This window comes from Cyprinodon tularosa, unplaced genomic scaffold (genome assembly GCF_016077235.1).
Source record: "Cyprinodon tularosa strain WSP-4 unplaced genomic scaffold, ASM1607723v1 ctg431, whole genome shotgun sequence".
In the NCBI taxonomy this organism is placed as follows: domain Eukaryota; kingdom Metazoa; phylum Chordata; class Actinopteri; order Cyprinodontiformes; family Cyprinodontidae; genus Cyprinodon; species Cyprinodon tularosa.
Genome location: NW_024039154.1, coordinates 227,396 through 255,000, shown reverse-complemented (window position 1 = coordinate 255,000; position 27,605 = coordinate 227,396). Strand labels below are relative to the sequence as shown.

General features: G+C 36.4%; 1 protein-coding gene across 1 annotated transcript in view; it reads left to right on the top strand.

Moving 5' to 3' along the window:
• LOC119792816 (glutamate receptor ionotropic, kainate 3) overlaps positions 1-27,605 on the top strand; it is a 165,009-nt gene that overhangs the window by 102,869 nt on the left and 34,535 nt on the right. Inside the window, exons 5-10 of the mRNA XM_038299624.1 lie at positions 1,019-1,072; positions 5,392-5,562; positions 7,312-7,455; positions 12,150-12,257; positions 14,546-14,659; positions 22,024-22,227. Of these exons, the coding sequence (XP_038155552.1) occupies positions 1,019-1,072; positions 5,392-5,562; positions 7,312-7,455; positions 12,150-12,257; positions 14,546-14,659; positions 22,024-22,227 (795 nt within the window). The remainder of the gene's footprint in view (positions 1-1,018; positions 1,073-5,391; positions 5,563-7,311; positions 7,456-12,149; positions 12,258-14,545; positions 14,660-22,023; positions 22,228-27,605) is intronic.

The following is a 27,605-nucleotide window of genomic DNA, read 5'->3' as shown; positions in this document are numbered from 1 at the left end:
CCCTCCTCCCCCCCCCCCCCCCCCCACCCCCCCCCCGCCCCGCCCCCCCCCCCCCCCCCCCCCCCCCCCCGCACCCCCCCACCCCCAAACACCCCCCCATCCCCCGCCACCCCCCCCCGCCCCCCCCCCCCCCACCCCCCCGACCCCCCCCCCCCCCCCCCCCCCCCCCCACCCCCCCCTCCCCCCAATCTAGACTACCCCCCTACCACACCCAGCAAATCAAACCCACACTAACAACTTTTATAACAGCGGTATCACCCTGCCAACTCCACACATAACTCACCGAGATCCACCAGAGTGTGACCCGGCTAGTCAACATACCAGTACAACAACACCAACCCACGAAATTCGTCTGCACTACACCAGACAAAACCAACGCCCTTAAAAAACCCCACCAACCGTAACACAACACACTCCCGACCAACGCTTCCAAAAAAGTCCTGCAATCTTTGGCTAAGTACGAAGCACTACTCCACAGGACCAAACACCGTGTTATAACAATAAACCAGGTTTGATTATTTTTTCACAACATCTAGGTACAGTAAACTGGAAAAGACACAGTCACATGGAATGCATTGCCAATTCAAATGTAAACCAGTTAAACAAGTTGCGGTGATAAAGTGTTTGGATATATTGTGAATATTACTGTGCTCTTTTGACTGAAGGATTTTTTTCATGAAATGCCAAAAACCATTTGTGACCAGTTTAAATGCAAAATAAAATAATTAAGGACCTGTAAGTACTTGAAAAAATATGTAGATTGCATATGGTTTAGAAAAATAAGCAAGTGGTAGCAGATCTTAGAAAACAATATAATGTAAATTCATAAACTCAATAAACCATGAGAAATTTCTCTATTATTGATTACCCTTTTTAAAGATATATATGCAACTGCTTGTTTTGAAGATGCTGTTTGGAGTCTTAAATACTCTCAAGTGAGAAAATTATCAGTTTCTTCACCCTAGCTCTCTTCATTTACACCTTTAATTCCCATTCTCTTTTTTCTGTATCCTTCCAGGCCCAGACCATGGGGATGATGACAGAGTATTACCACTATATCTTCACCACTCTGGTAATGCACCATGCTTGTTAATGCAAATAGTCTCGTTTGTTCTCATCTCTTCTCTGCTCGAGTTTTTGATGAATAGTGGCTAATTGCCAAAGGAGTTTGGAACCAGTCCATAACATCAATTTTGTTTGACAATCAGAAGGCATATAGGAGTCCCAGGTTTTCCGATGGTAAACACTGCTTCATGTGGCTGTCTTTGAAATATTCCAGAACAAAGGACCCAGATTAAGAATTTCTTGTGGCACTCAGAGATATATTATTTCAGGAAATGAAAACAAGTTAAATAACAAAAATACAAGATTAAAAAAGTAAAATGTATTGAAATGTGAAATAAATGCTCCCAACAATGCATGCATTATTTACAGGGGAGACTACAAATATGTATTTTTAATCTGAGGCTAAACATGGAAACTGAGTGAATATGACTTGTATAGTTCCTTATATGGATTACAAGGTTTTTTTGGTTTGCACAAAATTACCTGTGTCATAATATAACATTTTAAAATGTTATGCTACAGTAGATGTCTTAACCAGAATAAAACTGAGGTTGTAGATCAGTGATTCCCAACATGGAAACATTAAATTGCTACAAATTAAATTTACAATTTAAAAGATTAAGTAAAGTGTTTTTTAATTTTTTTTTATTTTATAATCAATTATTGTATGTTCCACTTTTGGACAATCATTATTACTTTTGACTGAGAGGGGTACTTATGGTATGAAAAAATTACCAAAAGGGCTACACAAGTCAAAAAAGGTTGGGAAACACATGTCAATACGTCAACATAAGCTGCCGTGATCATAGTCAGGAATAATACAGTTGTGAATTAGCAAACACTTTGTAAGGAAGAATAGAGATTTTTAATAACATTGAAACAAAATTTTAGCCTTTAAGGAACCAAACATCATAAATTCACTTGATGTGTTTTGTTTAATGGGACATGTTAAAACTGGGTTCCCTGTGTTTTAACCTATAAGACACAGTACCAGACAACCCCACAAACATTTTCAGTCTATCAATTAGTTTATCAAGATCAGGATCTACATGCACTGGGAGCAGGTCTGACTTGATGCTGATAATGCATATCAAACTCTTGCTCCCTGGTATAAAGCCTGGATGCCCCCTATTAAAGGGCTCCTAAGTCCTCACTCCTGGAACTCCCCACACAGAGCACCACGAGGGATATGGTCAAATATCTTTCTTTAGGTACACATTTAAGCAGACAGATGAAACTTTGAAATTATGTTAAAAAAATCTGTCATCTTACAGTCTGAAAAAATCTATAATAATATATTTCTTCTGTATTTTTATTTGACTTCCTAAAGGTAAAGCGGATCGAACAAATTGAAAATACCATTAGATTAATGAAGCTTGTATACAAAAAAAATCTCTCTTTTAAATAATATGTGTGTATGTTCATTTATTTTTTAAAGCACATTTGTTCTTTATATTGAACTTACTCGGACTCATGTAAGAGTGGTAATATTATTTCAGTAAAAGTAAAAAGATAAGACAGGAATTTATTGATCTCACAAAGAAGAAATTCACTTAGTGTAGTTAAGTCGTAACTACCTGTAATTATGATGAAATGTATAAAAGGCTGCCCTGGGATCTATTAAAACAAAACTGAAGTAGATGCACACTCTCTATAAATATTTATCTACAAAGACTTGCTTTATCTGACAGCTAGCACCATAGTCTTTAATATAAAAATGATTACAGATCAACCCAAAGCTTAGCAAGTTTTTTTTTCAATACTTTATTTTTGATGATGCAAACAACTTAAAATGGTCTTTATAACATTGACCTTCTCATCTTTTAACATTTTTAATCTACAGGGGCTCAGTATAAGAGTTTGTAGTGTGATTGTTTTCACTATTACCCTTCATATCTGGGAACAAGCAGATTGAAGAGAATGCGTACCAGCATGCTCTGTGCTGTTTCTTTCACCCCCGGTTACTGTCTTTGTCTCCTGACTCTCTTGAATGCTCACCCTCACTGTCTCTGCAGGCATGGCCATTCTCTTGTAATAACACGTTCTGACACAGGGGTCCAGTTATGATGTGTGTCATTTCTCACAGCTGACAGCGTACCAATGACTTTGTTATGCTGTATGTCATGTTCAAGTAGCATCTATTTTGCTTCAATATGCTAATCTGAAAAATATTTGCTGTATGTTCAGCAGCATTACAGCTCATTTATTATAATTTGTTTAATTCTTTTTTTTTTTTTTTGCAACAGTATTTTTCATGGATATATTGATAGAATCAGTTTTGTACCTAACTAAAACTGCAATATGTTGTCATACTGGTAGATATTGCAATAAGAAGATTTTATGGCAACAGTATTTGATCCAGAGTAATGAATACTTGCATGGAGTACATGGCAATACAATTGCCTCTCCGTGGAATTTACTGATGTCTATGTTTCATCTTCAGAGGTGAGAGAAGTGTCGACTTATTAGAGCGTGAAAAGGCAAAAGCTCACAGTTATGGGGGTAATAACTTCCTTGTCCTCTGAAATGAGACTGTCATAGCTTCTGCCTTGCCACAGCGATCTTATAGAGCTTTAAACAAAGGACTTAGTTATCATTCTCCTTACTGTAACACGTTTGCATACACTCAAAGATCTGCAGCATCTTAACCTTCAGCATCCTTTTTGTTTTAGTCAAATCTAGGATCATATTAAGTTTGTGTTGTGTGTGTGTGTGTGTGTGTGTGTGTGTGTGTGTGTGTGTGTGTGTGTGTGTGTGTGTGTGTGTGTGTGTGGACTTCTGCAGTGAAAGTGTTTTTTTGTATGTTTTTTTCTGGCTTTTTATGTAAAAATAATTTATATTATGGTCACACCATTTTCTTCCTAAATATAATTTTAATAGTTCAATAGAGGAAGACATTAACACCAGATGTTGGTATCAACAGTATCTCAGTAATCCATGCTTACTAAAAAATCCAAGCAACTTATATCCTAAGATAAATTAATTATGGTAGACCTTAATGACAGTCTGAATGAGGATTGAGCATGCTTTCTGAAATCTATTAATACTCTAATATTAATATTTGTGAAAAAATGTATGTTTTCCCTTTGAAAAAACTATTGTTTCCCAGGTGTAAATGTAATCGAACTTTACATGCAAAATGTATTTTATTCTTGAAGATGCTGGTATTCTCCTCTATGCAATCTGTTCTTCTTTTTATTCCTTTATATCTTACTTGAAATAAAGTAGGTCATCGCCTGCTCTATATACATCAAATGAGTACCATGTACTGAAAAACAGCCCCAAACCATAATATTCTCCCCTCCTGATTTCAATGAGTGTTAGGTTTGTGTGGTAGTTTGTAATGCATCGTAATTTCTATTTAAAAAATGGTATGTTCAGTGATAGTTTTTTAAGTCTGTCATTTAGGAAAACATATTTCATATTCATTTGCTGTAATAATGCAGAATTGCTCTCCTAATACAGAAGAGTGTAAGCTTTTTTATTTATTTTATTTTATTTTATCGTCCTAATTTTTTAAATAAAGACAGAAATATTAAGCTAACATTTTAACTTCATATTTATATTTCTAGTGCTTGCAGCTGCAGTAATTTGCATGGATTCTTTTTTAAAGTTAGGAAAAACTGAACTGCATTCCAGATAAAGGAAAAAGAGAGCTTTATCAGAGGGTAAAATGACCGTTCTTGAGTGAATGTCTTACATGCTCTTAGTCCCCCAGCACTAACCCCACAGGGTGCTAATGAAATATCTATGTTCATCCAAATGTCTTTTCCTAGCCCTCCGGCCCAATTTTACACGACATGTGTCAACATGTGAATTCACACGTCAGCGACAATAGCTGCCCCAGAAATAGGAAAAGCTTATTCTAAATTCCTTTTTATTATCATAGAACATGCAAAGGCAATGCAAGAGCTGAATATTAATATCAAACAAAAAGCATTGTTTGCTCTTTTTCTTTAATTTTTCAAATTAAAGCAAATAAATAATAATATGCCACCCCTAAAAAAAACAGCCCTTTTTTTTTCTTCAAAACTTTGATTAAAAAAAGACAAAATGCATGAGATGCTCATTGCATAGCAATTTAGTTTATTTCTACAGACAGAAAGACAACATATTTTTTTATGAGAACCTGAGCACATTAACCATGTTTTCTAACTTGTGCTCTCTCAGATATGATTTCTAATAAACGGCTTAAATATTTATTTCTTAATTCTAATTTGATGCTGTCTAAATCTATTTTTCTTGCAACAACTAATACAGAATATATACATCCAACCCAAGTGGTATCTGGCTAGATAAAGATCTTTAATTTCTTTTTCTCAAAAGGACCTGATGGCCATTGACCTTGAGCCATATCGCTTCTGTGGTGTCAACATGACTGGCTTTCGCATCCTCAATGTGGATAATCCCCAGGTTGCGTCGATTGTGGAGAAATGGTCAATGGAAAGGCAGATCCCACCTAAACCGGATTCAGGCCTCCTGGAGGGCATCATGACGGTATAAATATAGATTTTTTACTTCTTCACTTTTAAAGTCAGGTTTAATAAGTGAATTATTTTATTTCAGAAAATACAATAATATTACAAATTTAACAAATACAAACATACATAATTAATTATACACATACTGTATATGTAGAATTTAGTGATTATGTCTAAAAATAAATGGTATGAAGTTGTGAATGCGAAATTGCTAAACTGACATTTCCTAAGTTAATAAATCATTATATAGACAATAAATGCTTTTTTTAAGTATACACATTTTCTATTATCTATTCAAATGGGCAAGAATTGTATAATTGTATGTTTTAATTGTAATATGGAAACTATGAAAATTCTTTTGTGGTTTTGAGTAAAAAAAAAAAAAAAAAATTGATCAAACATGTAAATAAATACTGATTACAAAATAAAAAAAAAGATTATTGAAATGGACAACTGCAGAAAAGAAAAGTTCTACCTGAACTCGTAATATTTCTGTCTAGGTTCTTGGATAGTGACTGTATCCTTGCTAGTGCACTGATATATTTTTTGTGTCACAATAGGTAGCTTATGATAAAGTGTTTAGGGAGACAATGTTGCAGACAATGTTGCTTACAGTATATTACATTTAGGTATAGCCCAGAAGGTATTTCTTAATATCAGTTCAGCAGTATAAAGAAGACAAAACACCACACTATCATCAAGTGAGACAGACACAATATACTTCAGATTTGAATGTTTAAATTATTTGTAATTTATGTAAAAATGCTGATTCTCTATTATTTGAATAATTAGTCTTCAAATAGTCTACAGCAGAGGTTGACATCCAACCTGAAAGATCCTATGTGCAACAATGACTGCTGGTATCTAACAACAAAAACAAACACAGAAAAGAGAAACAGTCACAGTTGCAGCATTGACAACATTGCTCCATGAATCAGTTATAATTTTGAGTTTCATATTACATTTGCCATGTGTTAGAGCATACAATGTATAATCAATCTGAGATTTCTGGGGTTGTAAACAGAAGTTTTCTTAAAACAGGCTTTTGAAATGTTTACAAGCCATTTGCAAGCCAGTTTTTTGCTTTTTTATTTCTTTATTTGTCTATAACAAAAAAGTTGACTGCACAGACTCAGTTCCTTAGTTAAAGAATATGATTGCTATACCTTACAATGTAAAAGAAAATCAAACAGTACTCCTGTCAAAGAAATGTAAAAGTATCTTTTAATTTTATCACAGACACAGGTCTATTTAACAAAAACAAACAACAAACTGTAAATAAAAATGCAAATAGAATAATATACAATGCATCTGTACATACAGATTGCTGTTGCTAATGACAGCATGATGCTTGACAACTAGGGACATAATTGTCATTTGCATAACTGTATCCCGCCAAAATATTTTAGATTTTGTAAAAAGCTATCAGAAAATGCTAATATTTGAGGTATAAATTCAATATAAGTATATTTAATAATCTTAAAATTCAATTATGTGGTACCTCTTTATTATACCTCTTTACTGGCAGCAGTCTAGAAGCAGCACTGCTGCCCCAAGTACCTAATAAAAAGCAATTAATGTTAGTCCCCTCTTTAAATTTTAAACAGGTAAAATATATCATGCAGTTTAATAAACGTGCCTTTGAACAATCTGCTAACTTACACCCTTGGTAGTGTCTGTGTTGAAACCTATTTTTAATGTCTTATCCGTGTGATTAATATTTTCAAAATCCACCAGCTTAAATAACGTTCACCCCTTATTCCAGACAGATGCAGCTCTGACCTATGATGCAGTTCACATTGTATCCGTCTCATACCAGCACGCTCCACAGATGACTGTGAACTCACTGCAGTGCCACCGACACAAGCCCTGGAGATTCGGAGGACGCTTCATGAGTTTCATTAAAGAGGTGATGGGTCACCTTTGGCCAGATGTTTTTCTTTGCAGTTGTTGATCATGAAAGAAACTAAGTGGTGAACCAGAGAATGAAAGTGCAAGCTTGGTGGTGTTATCCTATTTAGATCTTAATTTTGATCACTCAAACTCGCATGGCAGGAGAAACTAATCTTGATACACACAACAAAGTGGCTTTTTGTCAGTTTTTAATTTCCCATTATTCATAACTTAAATCATCAGAAAAAAGATCAATATAGTCTGTCGGACGCACATATTGCATGACTACCTTATAACATATTCAGTGTCTCGGAAAATCTACAGTCTTAGAAAAATTGCAGATTAGAAATTTGAATTGCAAGTTTTCAAATAAAATATTCTTTTGTGAGGATTTTATACATTGTAGGAATTCTCCTTATTTAAAGTCAAATGGAATTTTTTTTTCAAAATGTATTTTCTATGCTGTCATTTTTCTTATTTGAGTCTAAAATTGTCACAGAGCAGAGTTGTTCATACCAAACACAACCTGCCAGAGCAATGTTCTGTACTTCCGCAGGGTTTGATGCAAAACATGTTCTCACAATTTTCCACCAGCATTGCAGGGGCTGTTAGCTGTAGAGCTCTACCTCAGACTTTACTGAGATGGAGTTGGTTTATACGGAATACCACGAGAATTACGTAAAAAGAAATACAACCATTTCAGTTTAGTTTTTGAAGGGTTAGAAATTGTATTTTGTAATTCATTACTAAATAAAAGACTTTAAACAGTTGACAGGATGCCTGAATAGAATACAGCCAAGACTTCTCATTATTCAATAATTTATTATTAAATGTAATTTAAAACATGTATTTTCATATCCCACTTTAAAATGCAGATTTTAAAACCACAATTAAACAATCAGATTATAAAAAGCTCTCTCTCTCAGACATTTAAATATGTAATTCCCTTTTTTTATTTCCATTTTTTCTCACCTTGCATTTTCAAACCGTTTTTAACAAGTGTGTTTCTTTTTACCTTGTCCTTTCCATTTACCGTTGCAGTGAACATTGTGATGACAGTGCATTCTATTTCAACTTTTTCCTCCCTGTGCAACCTTCACCCACATTAAGAATTAGAGTTTTATTCAAACTACTTTTATTTAATCGTCACTGCTATGGTTGATCAGAAATGAACATTGCTAGGAACAGTATTAATTTCTATTTTGCTGCGTGATAAAGCTGTTGCTGTAAAACTTTTTTTTTCTTATTTCAAAACTGAATGGGTAGAATGTAGGGTGTTTTTGAAAGGCTGCTAGTATATCCACCTAGTTGCAGTGATATATATAGGTAGAAAGTCATAAAACAGAGAAGTTTTGGCTGCATTCTATTCAGCCTGCTTAAAGTCTCATTTTGCTCATTAAAAGACAGAATACACCACTGATATGTTGAGATATTATCTCAACATGTTGTAGAAATGAAATTTTACTTTTAAGTACCTGCTTATAACTATGTGCTTGCATTATTTTAATAATTTACTGACTCCGAAATCAGCTAACAAAAAGTCTTCACTCAGTAATCGTGTCAACCCTGAAGAGTTTTGCTTTTATTTCTTTTCAATTTATTTTATTTAACCTTTATTTTTTATCATAGAACTACAGTAATTGATATTCATAAACATGACTTGCTGTCAGACGTTCCTCTGATTAGTATTTTTTTGCATAAAAAAAAAAAAAGATCAAATGTTTTAAATGACTGACTGGCTAGTTAGTCACCAGTCACCTCAGCTCAATCTGAACAGAAGAAAGCTCAGGCCTTCAGTTTATCCCTTGACAAATCTCTTGGCCAGATAATTGTTTGTGTTTTTTCTTTTTTAAGCTGTCTAAAATAAAAATAAAAACTTTATGCATTAAAACAGACTTAGTACATCACATCTAACTTTGGTTAGATGACTTCATATTAGACTAATAAATAATAGGTTAAAATAGGTAAACATTTGCCTGTGTTTATGATTAGGACAGTGGTAATCGTGACCGGGATCAAGGCTAAAACTTTTTCTGGCTCCACCAGCTTTGAGGTAGCATAGGTGAAGTGAATACGTTTTATGGATCTAGCTTGTGGATCTTCCAAGTATTTCCTTTTACCAGGGGTTATCTTTGACAGAGATGAGCCTGATCTTTCTATATGGAACCCCTGGCTCAATATCTTCACATACATTCAAGCAATACAGTGCTTGAAATTGGCATAGCCCAAATCCTCTGCTCGCTTCAGTGAATTTGAAGCAAAGTACCATTTGTGTCTGACCTGCAAAGATACCTAAGGTGGGCTGATTCGAGTCATTTCTGCTTTTCATCCACCCTCTGTTCTCAAGCAAAGATAACAGTCCCTTTGCACACATTCAAAATTTTCCTCAGGTCTATGAATCACCCTAAAAGAAACCTGTCAGGATGGTAGTTGTGCTTCTGGTGCACTTCACCACAGCTTTCAAGGTGTTTTTAAGTGTGTACACTGATATCTCATATTGCATGCTAAAGCAACATACCTTTGCAGATTCATAGAGACATACTAAACTGATTTTTGCAAATACTTTATGGAATATTAGGTTCAGTTCATGACTCAGGGATAGGGAAACAGGCAAGAGCTTCGAAAAATATGTATTATCCCATGTAATAAAAAAGGAGACTGCAATAGTTTGCTTAGAGTTATGATAATCCAGATTTTCTAGATTTTTTTGTCAGATTTGCCTGTCCTTCAAAAAACAAACATGACTAAAAAATAAATTTAGCAAATAACAAATTGCTCCACTAAACTTAACACTGCCTGGGTGCTCAGACAACAGCCCACTATAGTTTGCACTGACGATATGAGGATTCCTCATGCTTCCTAGGTGGAAATGGTCATACCACTTCTCAGAGCAGTTCTCTACCTGGAATAGAATTAGTGATCTCTTATATAAGTATATTTCAATTGTAAATGACAATATGAAAGAGCTCCATTATTAGAACAAATCTACTGAGATGGAGGTGATAACTGTAGCAAATGATGTGGTAAAAGTGTAGAAGAATATTTGTAAATCAGGACTAGCAGGATAGTATCCTATATGTCACATATTTAAATAAGTCTGTATAGTTAGGCATACATGTTGTGAAATGCATGATTTAATTTAATAAATGATAATAGTCTAAAGTTGTAGAAGCAATTCACTTTTTTTGCCAGATTATGAGCCAGAAATATATTAGTTACATAATATTTACATGATCGTACAACAAACAGTGTCTGGCATTTATCTGTTCATAAAATATCATAAAGTCAAACAAGCAATCATCAAATTATTGCTGGAAATTCTAAGCAAACATTCTCTTACAGTATATACACCTAATTCTAATGAAGGCAGAAAAGTGTTTTAAAAAAAATGTGTTTGGTAATAAAACTTTAACTCGGTGCTAATTTACACTTGCTTCAAGATCAGAGTCTGACATGTTCTAAAGGTTGAATTGGCCCTCAGGATGTGATACGGCTGAGGCATAGTATATGTCATTCTCTGGATTAAAGCTGTTTGAACATGCCTCCCACCTCGATGGCAATATGCCAGAGGGAATGAGGTATGGGAGGGTTTTGAAAAATAGAGTGTAACAGATTTCTCCTTGAAGGTTCGATCTCTACACAACAGGTTCTGGCAAGATGCAGCCTGGACAGAGAGCTACTGGAGGTTCTCACACTATGGGTTTTTAACTATTAGTAAAGTGCAAAGGGTTGACTTAGAAGGGTTGACTCAATAACTGTTTGAAGAACTTTTAAATATCCAGTGCGCACATCAGAGACTATGGCTTTATGTGTGGCTGTATGTGAGTGACATTGATGCCTGTTTTTTTTTTTTTATTATTATTTTTTTTTTTTATACAGAAAAGTACATTTATCGCATTTTTGTTTAAGAATTTTAAATTGGCTATCATCTGCTAGTCATATTAGATTGCAAATGGCTTGATAAGAACAGGTAAGTAGAACAAATTGTTGTTTGGACTTGCAGTTGTTTCTGGTGGGTGCAGTTATCAAGCAATCATAATAGGGGGCATTTGTGTTTTCCCCTTCACGAGGAATCAAGCAAAAGAAGATGGTTGCTAATTAACTCCGTAGTCTGGAGGGAAAATGTGTTGGAGGCGTTGGGATGTAAAATGTAATTAAAAGGAAATGCATCTTGTGCAGTTTGTCTTTGTGCTTTTGGTCTGTGTATGTGTGGGTGGGAATTTATTTCAACAGAAAGATAAAATGTAGTTAAGGGCAGTTTTCTGGGCAGAACATATCATTTTATTTATTCCATTTCGGTTGTCAGGTTAAGAATATAAAAATAAAATGAAGGTAATAACATCATGTCATGTGAGGTAAATTTGCAGGACTTTTCAAATTGAGAAAACCTTGAATTCCCAGCCTTGGCTCTTCTGGCATCCCCACAAAGTCCAAAAACATGACCGCTGCTTAATTGAGTGTAAACTAATTTGGCTTAATTTGTAGATGCTGGTGCATGGTTGTCACTCTGCACAGCTAAGTGGGTATATTGGATGGATGGGTGGATGGATGGATGGATAGATATATGGATGGATGTATTGATGGGTGGATGGATTAACATAGGGATAATGGATGGATGTGTAAAGGTTCCATACAAAAAGAATTAAAGGTGCTATATGGTTGATTATATTTGAAATGTTTTTCTCAATATGCAGCATTGTTGTGTTTCAGTCTCACTGGGATGGTTTGACTGGAAGATTGTCCTTCAACAAAACAACTGGCCTTCGCACAGATTTTGACCTGGACATCATCAGTCTGAAGGAGGATGGACTTGAAAAGGTACACTTTGTAAAAGATGTTGATTGTGATTAAAAGATATATTCTAAGTTACCAAACTGTCTTCTGCTGATGGACCTCATGCAATATATGATTGAAGGATTGCAACAAAGTTAAGCAAATATAACAAGCTTTCCTAATTGGCCTTTATGAGCAGAATATAATGACTTTATGAAAATTATTATGACCATTATGTAGATCACCAAAACATTTGATATATTTTGAAAAACCTACCCCATACAGTTATTATGATTTTTTTTTTTTTTCTGAAAGCAAAAAGCCTGATGCCTAATCAAAATAGGCCAGGATATACGAGTTATCAATTTTGGTTTTAAGCTATATTATACTATAGTATTTTACTATAATAAATGGCCTGCAGTTTGTCTAAATTACTTATGTTAGGATTCTATGTTTGATAATGTTTTTTTTTATTTATTTATTTTTTTTTATTTGGCTTCATAAAAGGAAGAAAGCTGCCTTTTGTAAAAAGGACAAATTAGTCGACCATGTAGTAAATTGGTTCGGGGTACATTTTTGGGTATTAAACACAACCTCGCTGAGTGCTATTTAAAGTGATGCTTAAACAAAGTATTTGTTGGTAATATACTAAATAAGCACATTTGACAGAAAAAAAAGGAAAAACAACAACCAGACAGTTGAAATTGTAGAACAAATCATGTTTTATTTTACTGGAGGCCAACTGCAACAGATATTATTGGCTAAATGGCTTTCATACAGTATGAATGACTCCAATGAGGATAAGTCCCATTATGTCTTTTTCTAAAACTTCCTAAAGGCGTAGGATTCCATAGTATAATAGCAGAGGCTCTTCAGTTTATAACTCTTCAGAATTGAACTTTGAAATAATTCCTCTCCTTTTCACTGACACCTTGTCCTGTATAAAGGCATTTTAACTGAAGAATTAACAGAAATATTTGATGCCGTATTATTATTGAGCAAATCCTATGCTCAGCCATTTTAGAGTTGATCCACTGTATACTGCAGATTGCTGGATTATCATTCCTTCCTTGTATATCCACAAAATCGGCTTTAACTGGGTGAGCCGGCTAAAATATGGTCTTTTTTATTCTCAACTAATCCCTTGTAATAGAATATTAGCCTAAGTTTATGAACAGGTTCTTAGTGTGTCACTTTAAGTAGACGGGAGCATGCCCAGGATGGTGAATTAAATATAATGCTCTTTGTGTGTTTGCATGAGCAAATAACTTTTGAATCGACTAATTCATGCTAATCATGTTAAATGAATTGAACTAATTGTAATTGGGTACTATTAGAAGGAGTTTTGCTAAGTGGAAAGCATCCTGATATTTTTAAATTCTCTCCTGGAGTCTGCTTTGGTTGTGTGACAAGCTGTAACTAATGTGGTTTTCAAATTAGAGCATATGCCTCTCTCTGGATTAGCCAGGGAGGACATTAACAGGCATTTTTCATGCTTTGTGTGTGCTTGTGTCTGTGTGTGTTGGGTGGCGAGCATCCTTAAATGAATTCACCTCAAGCACAAACCCCAGTGAATATTAAAAGCTCAGAGTGTAGTAATAGAGGAAACAGAGGATGGCTTGGTGGAAACCTCGACTTGCAAACAGAGAGTGTTATAGGCAGCCACAGGACTATTTGTGCTAATGATATGTTCCAAAGTGTGCTTCTACAATGTGCAGAGATATTTGCCTTAAGGCTTCTAGCATGTGTAACTTCTTTTGATTTGCTCAGATCGCTTCGTTTATCTTTCTGCAGAGAAAAAATGTAGAGAAAAATTATTCACCGAATGGAAGCAGTTGTTTCTTCTTCTGCGTTTTCTATAAGTTATTTGAAAAAAGATTTAAATAATGCATTTTCCTGATAATGACAGTTACATTTAATTTATGAAACCATAACTCGGACTGAATACTCAAAGCATAAATGCAAACATGTTTTGTAATATGTTATTTACGGTATTAGGTATTTTATAAGCCTTCTTGATCATCATCCCAGTCAAACAGAACTTTTTTTATTCTGATATATCAATATCCAGTAATTTTTTTTTTTTCCATTCTGTAATTTACTCAGCACAGTTTTTTTTTATTTTGCCTTTCAGTGTGTATTCCAAACTACACCATACTTTGCAGATCACCTTACCCTGCTGATAAAAGGTGACTCAGCCAATCATTTAATGCTGCAGGAGATGTGTTCAACCTGCCACTAATGCAGGAGATGGTTGGCGGGGGAGTTTGTGGAGGTCATAGCTTGCCGACAGACATGGAACACTTAGCTTGCACACTTTTCATCTTCTACAGGTGGGGAAGTGGAGTGCATCAGGAGGTCTTAACATCACAGAAGTGCCAAAGCGAAAAGGGATGAACATCACTGATTCCCTTGCTAACCGTTCCCTTGTCATCACCACTATTCTGGTGAGTCACATGACTCCTATTATTAACTCTTTTCACCTTTATTACTAATAAAATAATTGAATTCAGGTTGACTTTAATTTACTACAGGATATTTCATGTGCCGCTTCCCCAGTTACACTACATTGCCATGATTACAATGACAGTTTCCTTTATAGTCACTGAAAATGCAAAGATAGGACAACACATAATCCTTTGGAAAGGCTTTCAATATGGTTTTGAAATACTCTCTTTTAAGGGATCACTTGATGTCTAAAACTGGCATTGGACTAGATGGCCTAGATCCCTATATCCACTATAATTAATTCCAGTGGTGCTTTATTGTGTTCAGGCTTAGAGCTCTGTACAAGCTTGTCAACTTTCTCCTAAACAAACTCACAGCCATTCAAAATGTCCCCACTTTACTTGATGAGCCCTTGGCTGTTCCTTGGCTGCTCCCCTAAAATTCCCTTTTAAACATATTTGTACTGAAATATTCTTTCTGTTGTGATTTGTGGACATTAAGCTCTAAAGAGAAGCGTCATCTGCTGGTCAGACCCTCTAATTCAGTGAAAGGGTGGAGTCAGATTAAACAAAAGATGCAAGAGGGGGTCACTGCAGTGGCTGGAAGTTGGAGGGGTTTTTGCAGGGAGTTGGAAGGAGGTGGGCTGCCATTCGACTGGCTTTCGACTAGGAAGGGTCATTTTCAGGGGCTGCTAATGTATGCACCTTACTGCACTTTGTGCACTGGTGCAAAATCATTTTGGAACTCAAGTGATCCAGATTATGTTTCTACACTTTTGGGAGCATAGAATTATCAAAAAAAAAAAGCGTTTTGTGCTGCTTTATATAAAGTTACTTTTAGTGGATTTAAAGGTCCAAATATATAGTCTAAAAAAAGAGGGGCACAGCAAATCTACACTTGGTAACTTGCAGTCTGGCCAGTATCTCAAACCAGATTATTTTGATTACTGAGAGTGATTTTGATTACACACAGAGGAGTTGTGTTTTTCTTTTTCCATCCCTTAACTTCTCTGTCCCTCTACAAAGCCGTTTGGTGCCAGTCTGTACATCACCATGTCCTACAGTTTTCATAGCACTTGGTTTGCACTTGTATGAAGCAACATGGCCACAGAAATCCATTCCATCGCTCTCTACGTGCTGTTTTGTAGCTAAACTAAGGGTCCCATTAAAGGCATCTGCAGAGAGTTAAAAACTTCTGTGAAGTGTGCACCTTACTTCACACTATTACTTTGCACAAATTCTCTGTAATCAGATAGATGGTTGTACAGTATGTTAAAATTTGAGAGCTCAACTGAGTAGCCATCCATGCTTCATGTGAAGTCGCCTAAATCTTCTCTCTTCTTTTTGAATATAAGACAATCTTCTCTCTTTTCTTTTTGAATATAAGAAAATCTTCATTAGTACTTATAAATTTTTAATGCTTCGAGTTTGCTACCATGTGTTTCACAAGTCTACTTAATAAGCTGGGGAAGGCCTGATACTCTTTGCTTGTGATTGAGAAAAATTCCATTCCAATATTTGTCTGCTCTCACCACAGGAAAATACTCTTGCTGAACACTGCATTGTAGCAACTGGAAGTAGGCTCAGTGGGTATTAAAACATTCAAAATAAAGAGCAAAACAGCATAAATAGACCTCCTGACCTCAGGAGAGCATTAACTGCATGTTCAGAAAGAAAGAACTTGAAAATGCCTGTGTTAGACCCATATTATCATTCTTGCTGTTGTTTTTCCTTAACTGTCACACAGCCTGCTAGTGTCTGTGGAAGACCCTATCACAAGGTGACGGGGCAGACATTACCCTGTGCATCCCTTAAAGTTACAACGATAAACACTGTTATTATGCCTATAGTGTGCCACAAAGCTATAATTATGAAAAGCAGGATTGTGGTAGGGAATAATTATTGCCTATCGAGTGCCATCTATATTAATTCTGGCCCAGTATCGAGAAAATGAACAACTACTTAAGTGATCTTATGTTAAACTACAATACTAGAAAGTACAAGTCGATAATTTAATGCCAGAATGGTGTTAAGCAGGTTTTTTGTTTTTTCTCTCTCTCTTCTTAAATATTTTCCTGTATCTGACAGCCTTTTTCATTTGCAGTTTCTTTGGGAATCATTAGTTTAGGAACATAAAACTTTCAAACTGTTAAGGAGAGCTTATACTTTAATATCAATCTCCCCTCGTAGTGTAATGAAATTGCATCACACTGATTCTCAGTGATGCATGAGCAAGACATCTGACAGCTTTATACTGATAACTTTGCAAAAGAGATTAGGGCACTTAATGTGTTTTTCCTCTTACAATAATTGTTTGCAGTCCATTGCCTGTGATGCCTTTTTGCAAGCATGCCTCCCTCTTTTTGTTGTGCATGCTCATGCTGCGACTGGAAGGGTTGAGCTGGTATAAAGACTTTGATTTTAGTCCAAACCTTGGGGAATTGCATAAACAGGAAAGCTAGAAACAGATGGTAATGGCCTTCTCACTAAACAAGCAAAGTTTTTGATCAAGTTAATTGGACAACCAAAGTTTTTGGCCAAACAATTTGAATTCATTGTATTCATACTGTATCTTGTTGTCTATTTAAGAGGTAATTTTGTATATGGAATTTGCAAGTTCCTTTAAAGAGGGAGAGTCGGTGCATTTTAGCTTCAATATAGTGATTACAGACATTCATCAAGTGATAATATATACTTATATTATATATATATGTATATATATATATATATATATATATATGTATGTATGTATGTATGTATGTATGTTTGTGTGTGTGCTTGGTGTGTGTGTGTGTAGGTGTGTTCTTTTTGCTCATCTCGAAAGTACCACATATCACTGCTCAGCTGTCAATTCTGTGCAAATTCTGAAAGCTTTTTACCCTTGGAAATCATTCTCCAAATATTAATTTATTATTTATTTATTCTATGACAAAATATATTCTCTAAAAACTTTTTCTTCAGTCTCCAATAACATTAGTTATTACTATCAGCATTGACTTTTTTTTTTCTTCTAATTTTACTTTAAAAATGATTTTCCCTTTCAGATATTTTTTTTTTTCATGAATTTAATAAAAACACAAAAATAATTCCATAGAAACTCCACAAAGGGTATTGCTGATTTTGTATCTGGGGTTACATTTAGGACTAAGATGTAAATTTAGTTTAGGATTGGATTGAGTTAGGTATGTCCCCGTAACAGTTAGATTTAGGGTAAGGGTCACAGTTAGGCCACAGGAAGTTATGGAAGTCAATGTAAAGATTGTCACACAATTGTGTTTACCATTTCTCAGTATACTGGATTTAAACGACATATGGTTTTTGCATAGTCTTTGGAATTCTAATTATTAACCTCTCCATGTGAAGCATCTGTTGTCCCTCAATTATTATTTTGTTTTGCTTTTTGTGCATTATTGACTAGTCTGTGTATTGGCACCTCAGAGCTACATCACAAGTAGTAGGAACCTTGTTCTCTCTTTGTTGGATCTTTAACACTGGTGAAAAAAATCTAAAAATAACATAGAAAGGTGAGAGACGAGGGGTGCTGGTACATCAGAATATCTGTGACTAAGAATTGCCCAAACCCCTGTGTTAGAAGCGTGGAATTCAACTATGAATAGTTTTTTTGGATCAGGGGAATGGAGGACGGGGAAGACTTGAAGAGATTTTTGACTTATGAAAAAGCTTTATTAGCGTGATGATTCCAGCAAAACTTACTGAAAGCATTAAGGGGAGCAGCGACCTAATTACAGTTTAGTATAAACCGATGGAAAAAAATTAGGTGAAAACAAGGAACCTCTGTAATTGCTTCGATCTGTGGGGGTTGGCCATTCCTTAACAGTAGTGGTCTTACCAGTGTCCATCATGATTTGATTGGGGGAAATAATCAAGCCACTCTAACAAAAAATACTATTTTAGAGAAGGCAAAGGAGAACAGATCAAACATTACATTTGGGAGATTCAAGGACCTTGGAATAGATCAAGATGTCAAGGTAAACAAAGTGTCCGACCATATCTCTTAACACATCCTTAACAAGGGACTGGAAAGCAGCAGAGGTAGTAGTCAGGCTGAAGAGCATGACCAGATATTCATAATTACCAATAGGAGTATTGAAAGGAGTTTTGTATTAATGTCCTTCTCTGATATGAAGAAGGTGATAGGAATTACATGGGAGCAACTTGGTAAAACATTTAGTCCCTGAATTTGATCTAAAGCAGTGTTTTATAAGAGGGAGAGGGTATATGTTCATAACAGTGAAGTCATTGATCCCTCTATAGCTGTGTGTTTCCTTGACCGGGCCGCCTGTGGAGCTAGTTTACAGTTGCTTTTGCATCTCTGCCTCTTTTTCTATGTCTTCTTCTGTCTCCATATACACCCGACGGCCTCTACAGATGGTCCCTTGCACTGAGTCTGGTTTTGGTGGAGGTTTCTTCCTGTTAAAAGGGAGTTTTTCCTCTCCACTGCTGCTACAAGGATGCTTAGTGTGAGGGACTGCCTTCGAGTCATTGAGTCGATGCAATCAAATGGTTTTCCTTAGATAGAAAACTTTGAATCAATTTGACTGTAAGATCTGGTTGAATTGGGAAGTGCCTTGAGATGACATGTGTTGTGAATTGGCGCTATATAAATAAACTGAATTGAACTGAAAACTTCAAAACATGGTTAAGGAGACCAATTCTTAGTTCCAACAAAAAAAAAAGGAATCCCACATCAGCAGAATAAAGCAGTTGAATGAAGTTTGCTTTTAGGGACTTGTCCTCATATTTCTTAATGGACTAATATTCAGGAGCACACCAGGTGTAAAGGTGCCACCTAGGGCAGATGTATCTGGGAGGAAGTCAATAGAACAATCATAGCACCAATGAGGTGGTAATGGAGTGACATGAGACTTATTAAACACCTCTGTGTGACTGTGGTAATCCACTGGAACCTTGGAAAATTAGGATAATTCTCCTCCACATCAGTCTCAGAGATAGGGAGAGAAACAGACAGGAGAGACAGACGGAAGACAGGTGGCTAAATGCAAGCTTGACTGCTCTGGAACCTCCGTACAGTATTTCTCCAGTCTATATGGGATGTGTGTTTGTTGAACCAAATGGGACCAAGAGTTACAGTATAGGTAGCAGTGGGGAAGTTCTTAGGACAAAAGAGATTTCCTAACGATGATTACCGCCAATAATCTGGCAAATTTTCTCAATAACTTGGTTGGTCTTGTTGAGGTGATGGCCCTCCAAAGATACAGTAGGACATTGTTGGAGGAGGGTGCTGGGAGAAGCTTGACTCTCAGATTTTGGGCAAAGCTGACAACCATAAGTTCTGTGTCCGCCTCTGAGCTAATGAACACAGAAATGTAGTGAGTAGCAGAATAAACCACAAGGTCAGCTAAGAAAAGGTGAATGACGAGGAGACTGAGAAAGATTTAGGCTCAGTAGAGTTCCCACCTCGATTGGGTCTGATATTTTAATGGACATCAAGACACTGTCCTTGCCTCCACAATAAAAGCAAAAATCCAACTTTGTTTTTGGGTTAAGTTAAGGTTTCAGGGTATCCATAATTAGGACTGGGAAACAAAGTCTCTTTTAAGTCAGGTGATCCTTGGGAAACAGCAAATCATTCAAGAAGGGTTCATGTTGACCAGATAATATTGTAACAACTAGAAAATCAAAGGACTGGAAAAGACAGACAGTTTAAAAGTTTTATTTAAAACTCCAGGTAGTAAATGGCAGCCAATCTTCAGTAGAGGGATCAGGAACCTCTGAAAGCAGAGCAACATTAGTGAGTGAATAGGTGAGGGCAGAACTTTGATTGGCACGGGACACAGCTGCAAAGGCTGACTTTTGATTCTTTTTCTGAGAAGGTTAGGATGGTGTCAAAGGATGTCAGATGCTCAGAGAATCAGACTAATCTAAAATTGATTAAAGGTTGGAAAACAACAGAGGTAACAAACCACTTCCGAAGCAGTCTTCTCTCCAGACTGTTTATCAGAATAATGGTCAGAACCATGAAAACAGGATTCAAAGGCAGGATCTGTAAGAAAGCCGAGAACCAGAGACCAGAACTAGGGTCAGAACCATGGAGGCAGATTCAGGTTTATGGATTTAGAGAGAAGCAAGAGGCACAGGTCAGGAGGCAGAAACATGGTCGCTGTCGATTAGAAAGCTCCAAGTTGTCTGGTATGGGTAAGGCAGAAACAAGGACTCCGCGGATCAAAGAAGAAATGCCGGACATCTGCTCACGCTTGTTTATCGATATTCTGACAGTCTATCTGCCAGAGAGCTGCATATAAGGGCAGGAGAGCAGGTGCATTATGAGCTTTATTGCACTTCTGCCAGTAGAGCGCAGGTTGACCTGATGACCTTGATTATTTAGGGAAAACCTTGTAGTAGAGAATTAGAAACGGGCAGAATCATGTGTTTTATGTTTTTTTTTTGTCTACCTCTCAATGCCTCACCTAAATTCCCCCAATGTGACAAAAAAGGCTTAGTGTTGCGTTTCTCAATGCAACACCATTTTAAACACAGTGATGACAAGACTGAATTGATTTTAATGAAGCAATATTATTGATAAATATGAGCACAGCTTACTGAAAAGGTTTGACCTTTTGTAAACATCATTTTTTAGGCCAGATGTCTAGGTGGTTGCTTCTGTTTTCATAATTGTAATTGATATCTTCATTACAAAATGTGCATAATGTGTGAGCTCTGGTCTTTGACTAAGACAAACTTTTTGCTTTATGTTTAACTAAATAAAGATAATACTTTTCTGGTTGCGTTTCGTTTTTTTAATCCTCTTTGACTCCACCTTTTATTCTCCCAATGTCTCTCTTTTATACATTAACCTACCCTCACTCTAAACCACAATGCAAGAGGTCACCTTCAAAAGAGAATCAATTACTGTGCCTCTAAGGTCACTTAGTGAATTATAAAACTGGCTATTGTTTACAATAGGTTTTAGTACACTTTTACATAAATTAATCAAAATGTCTTGAAATTCACTAGAGGATTGGCAATATATCTGACAGGAAGATAGTAATAGGTATCAAATAATAAAAAAAAATGTATTATATTTCGTTAGAATAATAGCTTAAATAAAAATGATATATTTTCTGCTGTCTGTCTTAACCATATATACTGTAGCTTAGGATTCTGGTACCTTAAGTTTCTGTAAGGGAGAAAGTCAGCCATCTCTGATGTTCCAGGTCTCTTTGTATCCACACACCGAACTTGAATCTGCTGTCACTATCTGTTAAGTGCTACAGCAACTCGTCAGCACAGATCGCTTTGCTTCAATTAGGTGCATGTGCTGAAACAAATTGAAAAAGCTGACCTCACCATTGCTTCTCATTTGATCTTTTGGGTCTGTGCAGGAGGAGCCATATGTCATGCTTAAGAAGTCTGACAAGGCACTGGTTGGGAACGACCGTTTTGAAGGATTCTGCATCGACTTGCTGAAAGAGCTGGCCAAAATCCTGGGATTTACGTATGAGATTCGCCTGGTGCCAGATGGGAAATATGGCTTTCAGGATGACAAGGGCCAGTGGAATGGCATGGTTAGAGAACTTATAGAACATGTAAGTTTTATTTCATCTTTCCTTTTCTTCCCCTTCTTTACTAGCTATAGCTGATGACATAAAGTAAGGTGTAAAATACCATACAATATTTTCTTTACATAGAATTCATATAATAAACCTGTCTGCATCTGCAAGCCGTACTAATTAACACAATCTGTGTTTTTAATGTTCAGACAAGCACTTATCTCACTATAAAAGCTAGAGTTGTAGTCTGCAGTCATATGTGTATTCCTGTTATGAGCCATACGAATAAGCACAGAGGGAAAACAACCGAATGCTTGGAGGTACTGTTGCTCCAAAGTCCCTTTAAGATTGTGTATGCTCAGAAAAATGATAAAGTTAATACCTGGTTTGAAAAATGGTGATGAAAAAAAACTACTTGAAGTTAAACACCTTGTAATTGTTGGTTAGAATAGGAGGGGGTGAACAACAAAGTCCGGTGTCAACTCTACAATGGAGAGCATATTAATAGGAAAATCTTATAAATAAATGAAACAGATGTCATAAGTTTCTTTTTTGTTCCTCCTGATATTGATCTGAGTTATTTAATAGTAGTAGAAATCTGCAGGTCTTTATTCCCCATTAAATTCTATGTTGATGTTGTTAAAATCCTTTCAATATGTGTGCTGTAAAAGAAAAGATATTTCATAAGTATGAGATGGTTTACATTTGTAATGTGATTCTATCTCACTTAGTTCTTCTATTGATTATAATCCTGACAATAAATACTGACTCTGTTTGCCTTTATAGGCAAATTCTGTTGAAATTCTGTTATATACAGATTTTCTGCTGCAAAGCAACTACAATAGGTAACTTCAATTCATTTGAGAACAGTCCAACATTTAAAAGTGTATTTAATGTTGTTCTCTCTTCATTTTTTTATAATCTCTTGTTTGCCTTTAGCAATTTTTGTGAAAATGAGGTCCAAACTTGCATGCAAAATGTCTGCATTCAGAAAGGAGGCATTGGTTCCTGGGGCTGTTGTTATTAAAATCATTATCATTATTACCTCCAACAGCTTAGAACTTCATCTTTCTTTTACAGCCCCTCCCAAACTGCTAGTAGCACACACAATTTATCCATTTAATTAGAAACTGATTTGTTATCTTATGCACACCACCTTTTCAGATAACCTGAAACAAGCCTACAAGCTGAACCAGCAATTCATTTTTTACATGCAATTTATCGCTCCTTATCAAAAATCAGGGCCTTGTTCTCTGTTTTGACGAGATCAAAGGATAATTAATATCACATCATATTTGCTTGTTAATCATCAGCTTTGTTTTGTTACATTAAAAATTCACCACTATACTTTGAATGATATAAAATTCAAAGACTCCATCCATCCATCCATCCATCCATCCATCCATCCATCCATCCATCCATCCATCCATCCATCCATCCATCCATCCATCCATCCATCCATCCATCCATCCATCCATCCATCCATCCATCCATCATTATAGAAAATATATGGTATGATACATGGGTACAATGTTCTGTAATTAGACTTGCCAACTCTTTTTTTGATGCAATGTTTAGAAGTTTTAAAAAAAATTTAATTTCTGTACCCAGGGGTTTTGACGATGTCAGCATACGACCACATAGAGTCATTAAACATCTAACATTGACCAATCATAGCCATTTTTGTATAATTACCTTCATCTGTGTAAAGGTTACAGAGTTTTTTATGTTTTTCATGACAAGGAAAGGCTAGGACCTTAACATGCCTAAAATCTTACTACTTACCGGTAGATAGATTTAATTTCTCATGCTTTTAGAGGATATTGAGCAAATTTGTAACCAACACCTAAAGACCACTGGAATTACCATCAATGTTTTTAGTTTTGGCCATTACAAAACAGTCAATAATGATCATGTGACCCAAAATGTGCAAAAACCTGTTGGTACCCGAAAAATAACTTTTGTTGTTTTGGAGGGGTCTATCTTTTGACCAAAACTTCAAGAACCGACATGGTCTGGCTGGGTTTTGGAGGGCTCATTAGAGCCATTTAGCCATGTTCCCTCTTATTTCATTGAAATATTTAAGTGTACTTAGGGGTGGAATTTTGTGTGAAGTTGGTGACTTTTTGAAAATGTATAGTTCCCTAAAAATTACATCAATTTGAAAATAAAAAAAAGTAATTTGGGATAACCATGGGCCTTTGTACAGCTTGGGTCTGATTAGAGGGTTTTTTTTTTTTTCTGATCACCTATAACTTCAACACATATCTATCTCTCCTAAAGCTCCAATTCCATCTTAATGCAGATGAGCAATAGTCATTAGGTGATGATGTGATTAATAACGTCTGGTGAATTTTACACCTGCTAAAAACTATTTTCCTTATTTGTGGACATGACTTGTTCGACAACTATTGGTTTCCCAACATAAAATAAAACACAAAACCCCCAAAACAGATAAAGAAAACTTGAATTTAGGCCCGTCCACACGAAGTCAAAACGAACATGAAACGCTGATATTTTCCAAAACGTTTGCCGTAAAGACGGAGACGTAAAATAAATGTGAGCGTCCACACGAATGCATGAAAACGCTGCAAAATGTATGCCAGGCCTGTAAGTGGCGCTGTGGTGCCAAAGCAAAAATAAGCGACGAAATGTTGGGCATGCGCACTAATATTTATACATGGTTGCCCTGCGGGTCCATTTTCGTGGTTAAGTCAAATTCAGGTGCTGAACTATGTCGTCGATATTGCTCTGTTCTTCCTGGAGATATTCCAGAAGAAGAAGATTCTGTTGTAAGCCCGACAGCAGGGTGAGTAGCATTAGCAGCAACGGCGCCATTGTTGTTGTGATACTGGTCGCGCATGCGTGTTTAGAGGCGACGCTATGACGCATGCGTGTAAAAAAAATATGCGGTTAGAGCGTAAAGATGGAAACGCGAAAACGGCGTTTCGAAATCTTCCCACTCTGAAGGCTGAATAAAAAAAAGATCGTTTACAGACCCCCGAAACGCCGGCTTCGTGTGGATGAGAGGCTGGTTTGGTGAAAAATTTGTGCGTTTAGGCCAGGGCTCGTCTTCGTGTGGACGGGGCCTTAGTACTAGTTGGTGCTCCAGTATATATATTTTTAATCCAAGTCTTTATTGTGATTTGACACTAACCCCTGCTGCTCCAACTGTTTGTGGAAGCAACGTGTAAACTCTGCGGTGCTGCTGTGCCATACGTTTGTAGCTCATCACAGCCAGTAAGTCAGAGCAGTACCACCGGCTACACTTCAGCGCACTTTTGAAGCATCCCAGACTGCTACGTGCCACTTCTTTAAAATATTGGGCTCTTCCATTTTTGCGTCCTGCTGCTCAAACTCTTCAATCCAGAGCAAATTGTTCAGGTAATAAGTCAGTTGATGAAGAGTGAAGTGGTTCGAGTCAAGTTAACAAGGATAAGACAACATGTGTAGACTGTGGATCCAATTCGCCTACCTTTTATGTGATAACATACTATTTATACTGTTAATTGACAGCCATAATAAATATGATCATGAAATTCTAAAAAAATAAATAAAAATAAAATAAAATGGGGATTAGGTTAGTACTGGCTAAATAACCAATTTAATGTACTGTATACTGTACTATATACAACGCCACACAAATCCGCCACACAAAACTGATCTGAATCCAAGCCCAGCGAGGCGCTCCACTCTGAAATCTTTCCTAATGGAACAGTGTGCCAGGCAGGATGTGCCAGATCCATTGGAACCACAGTGTTTGGATTGAACTCATCTTTGAGTTAATGCAGATGTGTGAGTAAAATTTAAAGTTCTGGTTTAAATTTTGTGTAGTTGGTATGTTACCATTCAAAACATTTTTTTTTTCTTTATTAGACTTGACTACAATGTTTTATATATGCTAAAATAAGTTTTCAATAGTCACTCAACTCCTTCTTTGTATGAAAATGAAGCAGGCCCTGCAACATTTGAAAGATCTCTGGATTTGTTGTGCTTAGATTTTTTTTGTTTTTTGAAAACTTTGCCATTTAATGTGAACATAAACAATGTAGTGTAATAGGGACAATTCAGCGAATTTCAGATAGGAGCCTATCATACTCACTGTGTCATGTGAAATTTTATTGCCCTGTCAGGCTTTTAAAATTGCTCACTATAGAGCAGGGTTCCTCATTTCCAATCCTCAAGGTCCGATGTCCTGTACTTTTTAGTTGTCTCTGCTTCAATACAACTGAGTCAAATAATAACATGATTAGCAGGTTCTTGAGAACCAGACTGCAGAGTGAGGAGAAAATTTAGACATTGTGTTGAAGTCACATCTAGAAGTTGTAGGACACCAGACCTTAAGGGCCGGATTTGAGGAAGCTTGCAATAAAGTGTGCTTTGCAATTATCTCTTTAGCTGTATTAAACACTAAGCAAAGCTTTAAGAGGTTTACATGAACAAAATCGTTTTTATTGCTTTAAAAAACAAGGTTTTAATAACCTAACTCATTTTAGTCCTCAGGATATGCTTATTTTTAATGCTCAAGTTTTTGTCTAAAACAAGGAGATAATTGGATATGACATAAACAATGTTTACTTAGTGTAATAATTTTGTGTCATACAACATTTCCAAAGGGAAGCCATGCAGCTGAACCGCGGCTGGTGTCCTCCATGTGGACAGAGATATAGTTATGATTGAGTACAAGTCAGGAGGAGCTTGCCAGCCTGTCAGTTACATTTATGGCACAATGATGTCAAGGTTGCCCAAAAGTTATGAGTGTGCTGATGCAGCTTGGTGAAATGCACTACTTGCCACAACTGGATGACCAGAGGTCTAAAAAAATAAAAAAACACCAAGCAAAGCATATTGAAAGGATTGGAGCAAATGTGTCAGCCATCATCTTTCCACAAGACAGTAGACAATCGCAGCAGTCTGTATTAAACTTAAAACCTCAGCGGCCATGAAACAGCCTTACATTCAAACTGTGGTGGTTATTCTCTCCTGGCATTTCATAAGTGTCCCTCTCGGTGCACTCCCTCTGTCCTCAGCCCCATCAGGTCAGAGCTGTACTCAGCTGAAAACTTGTAATAGTGTAAGTGGCATTTAGTGCAGGGAATTGTGTGGCAGGAGTCAATGGCTTGGTGCTGAAAGGGTTGGAAAAGGTGGACTCCCACTGCAGCACTTTATTTCTACACAAAAGCTTTTCGCCAGATCCACGTTGATAACTATAACCTTTAGAGGAGCAAATGGATTACCAGAGGCAGACAAGTCGGGCACAAACTGGAAATGCATGTCTCCATAATTTAAAAGCACATATGTTTTTGTCTTTGGTTTTTAAGTGAAAAGGTCCTTTTTACCACAGCAAATCAGGTCATTAGTTAGTAGGAAAAGGAAAAGCTGTGGAACTGTTAAATACACTAGCTGCTCATGAC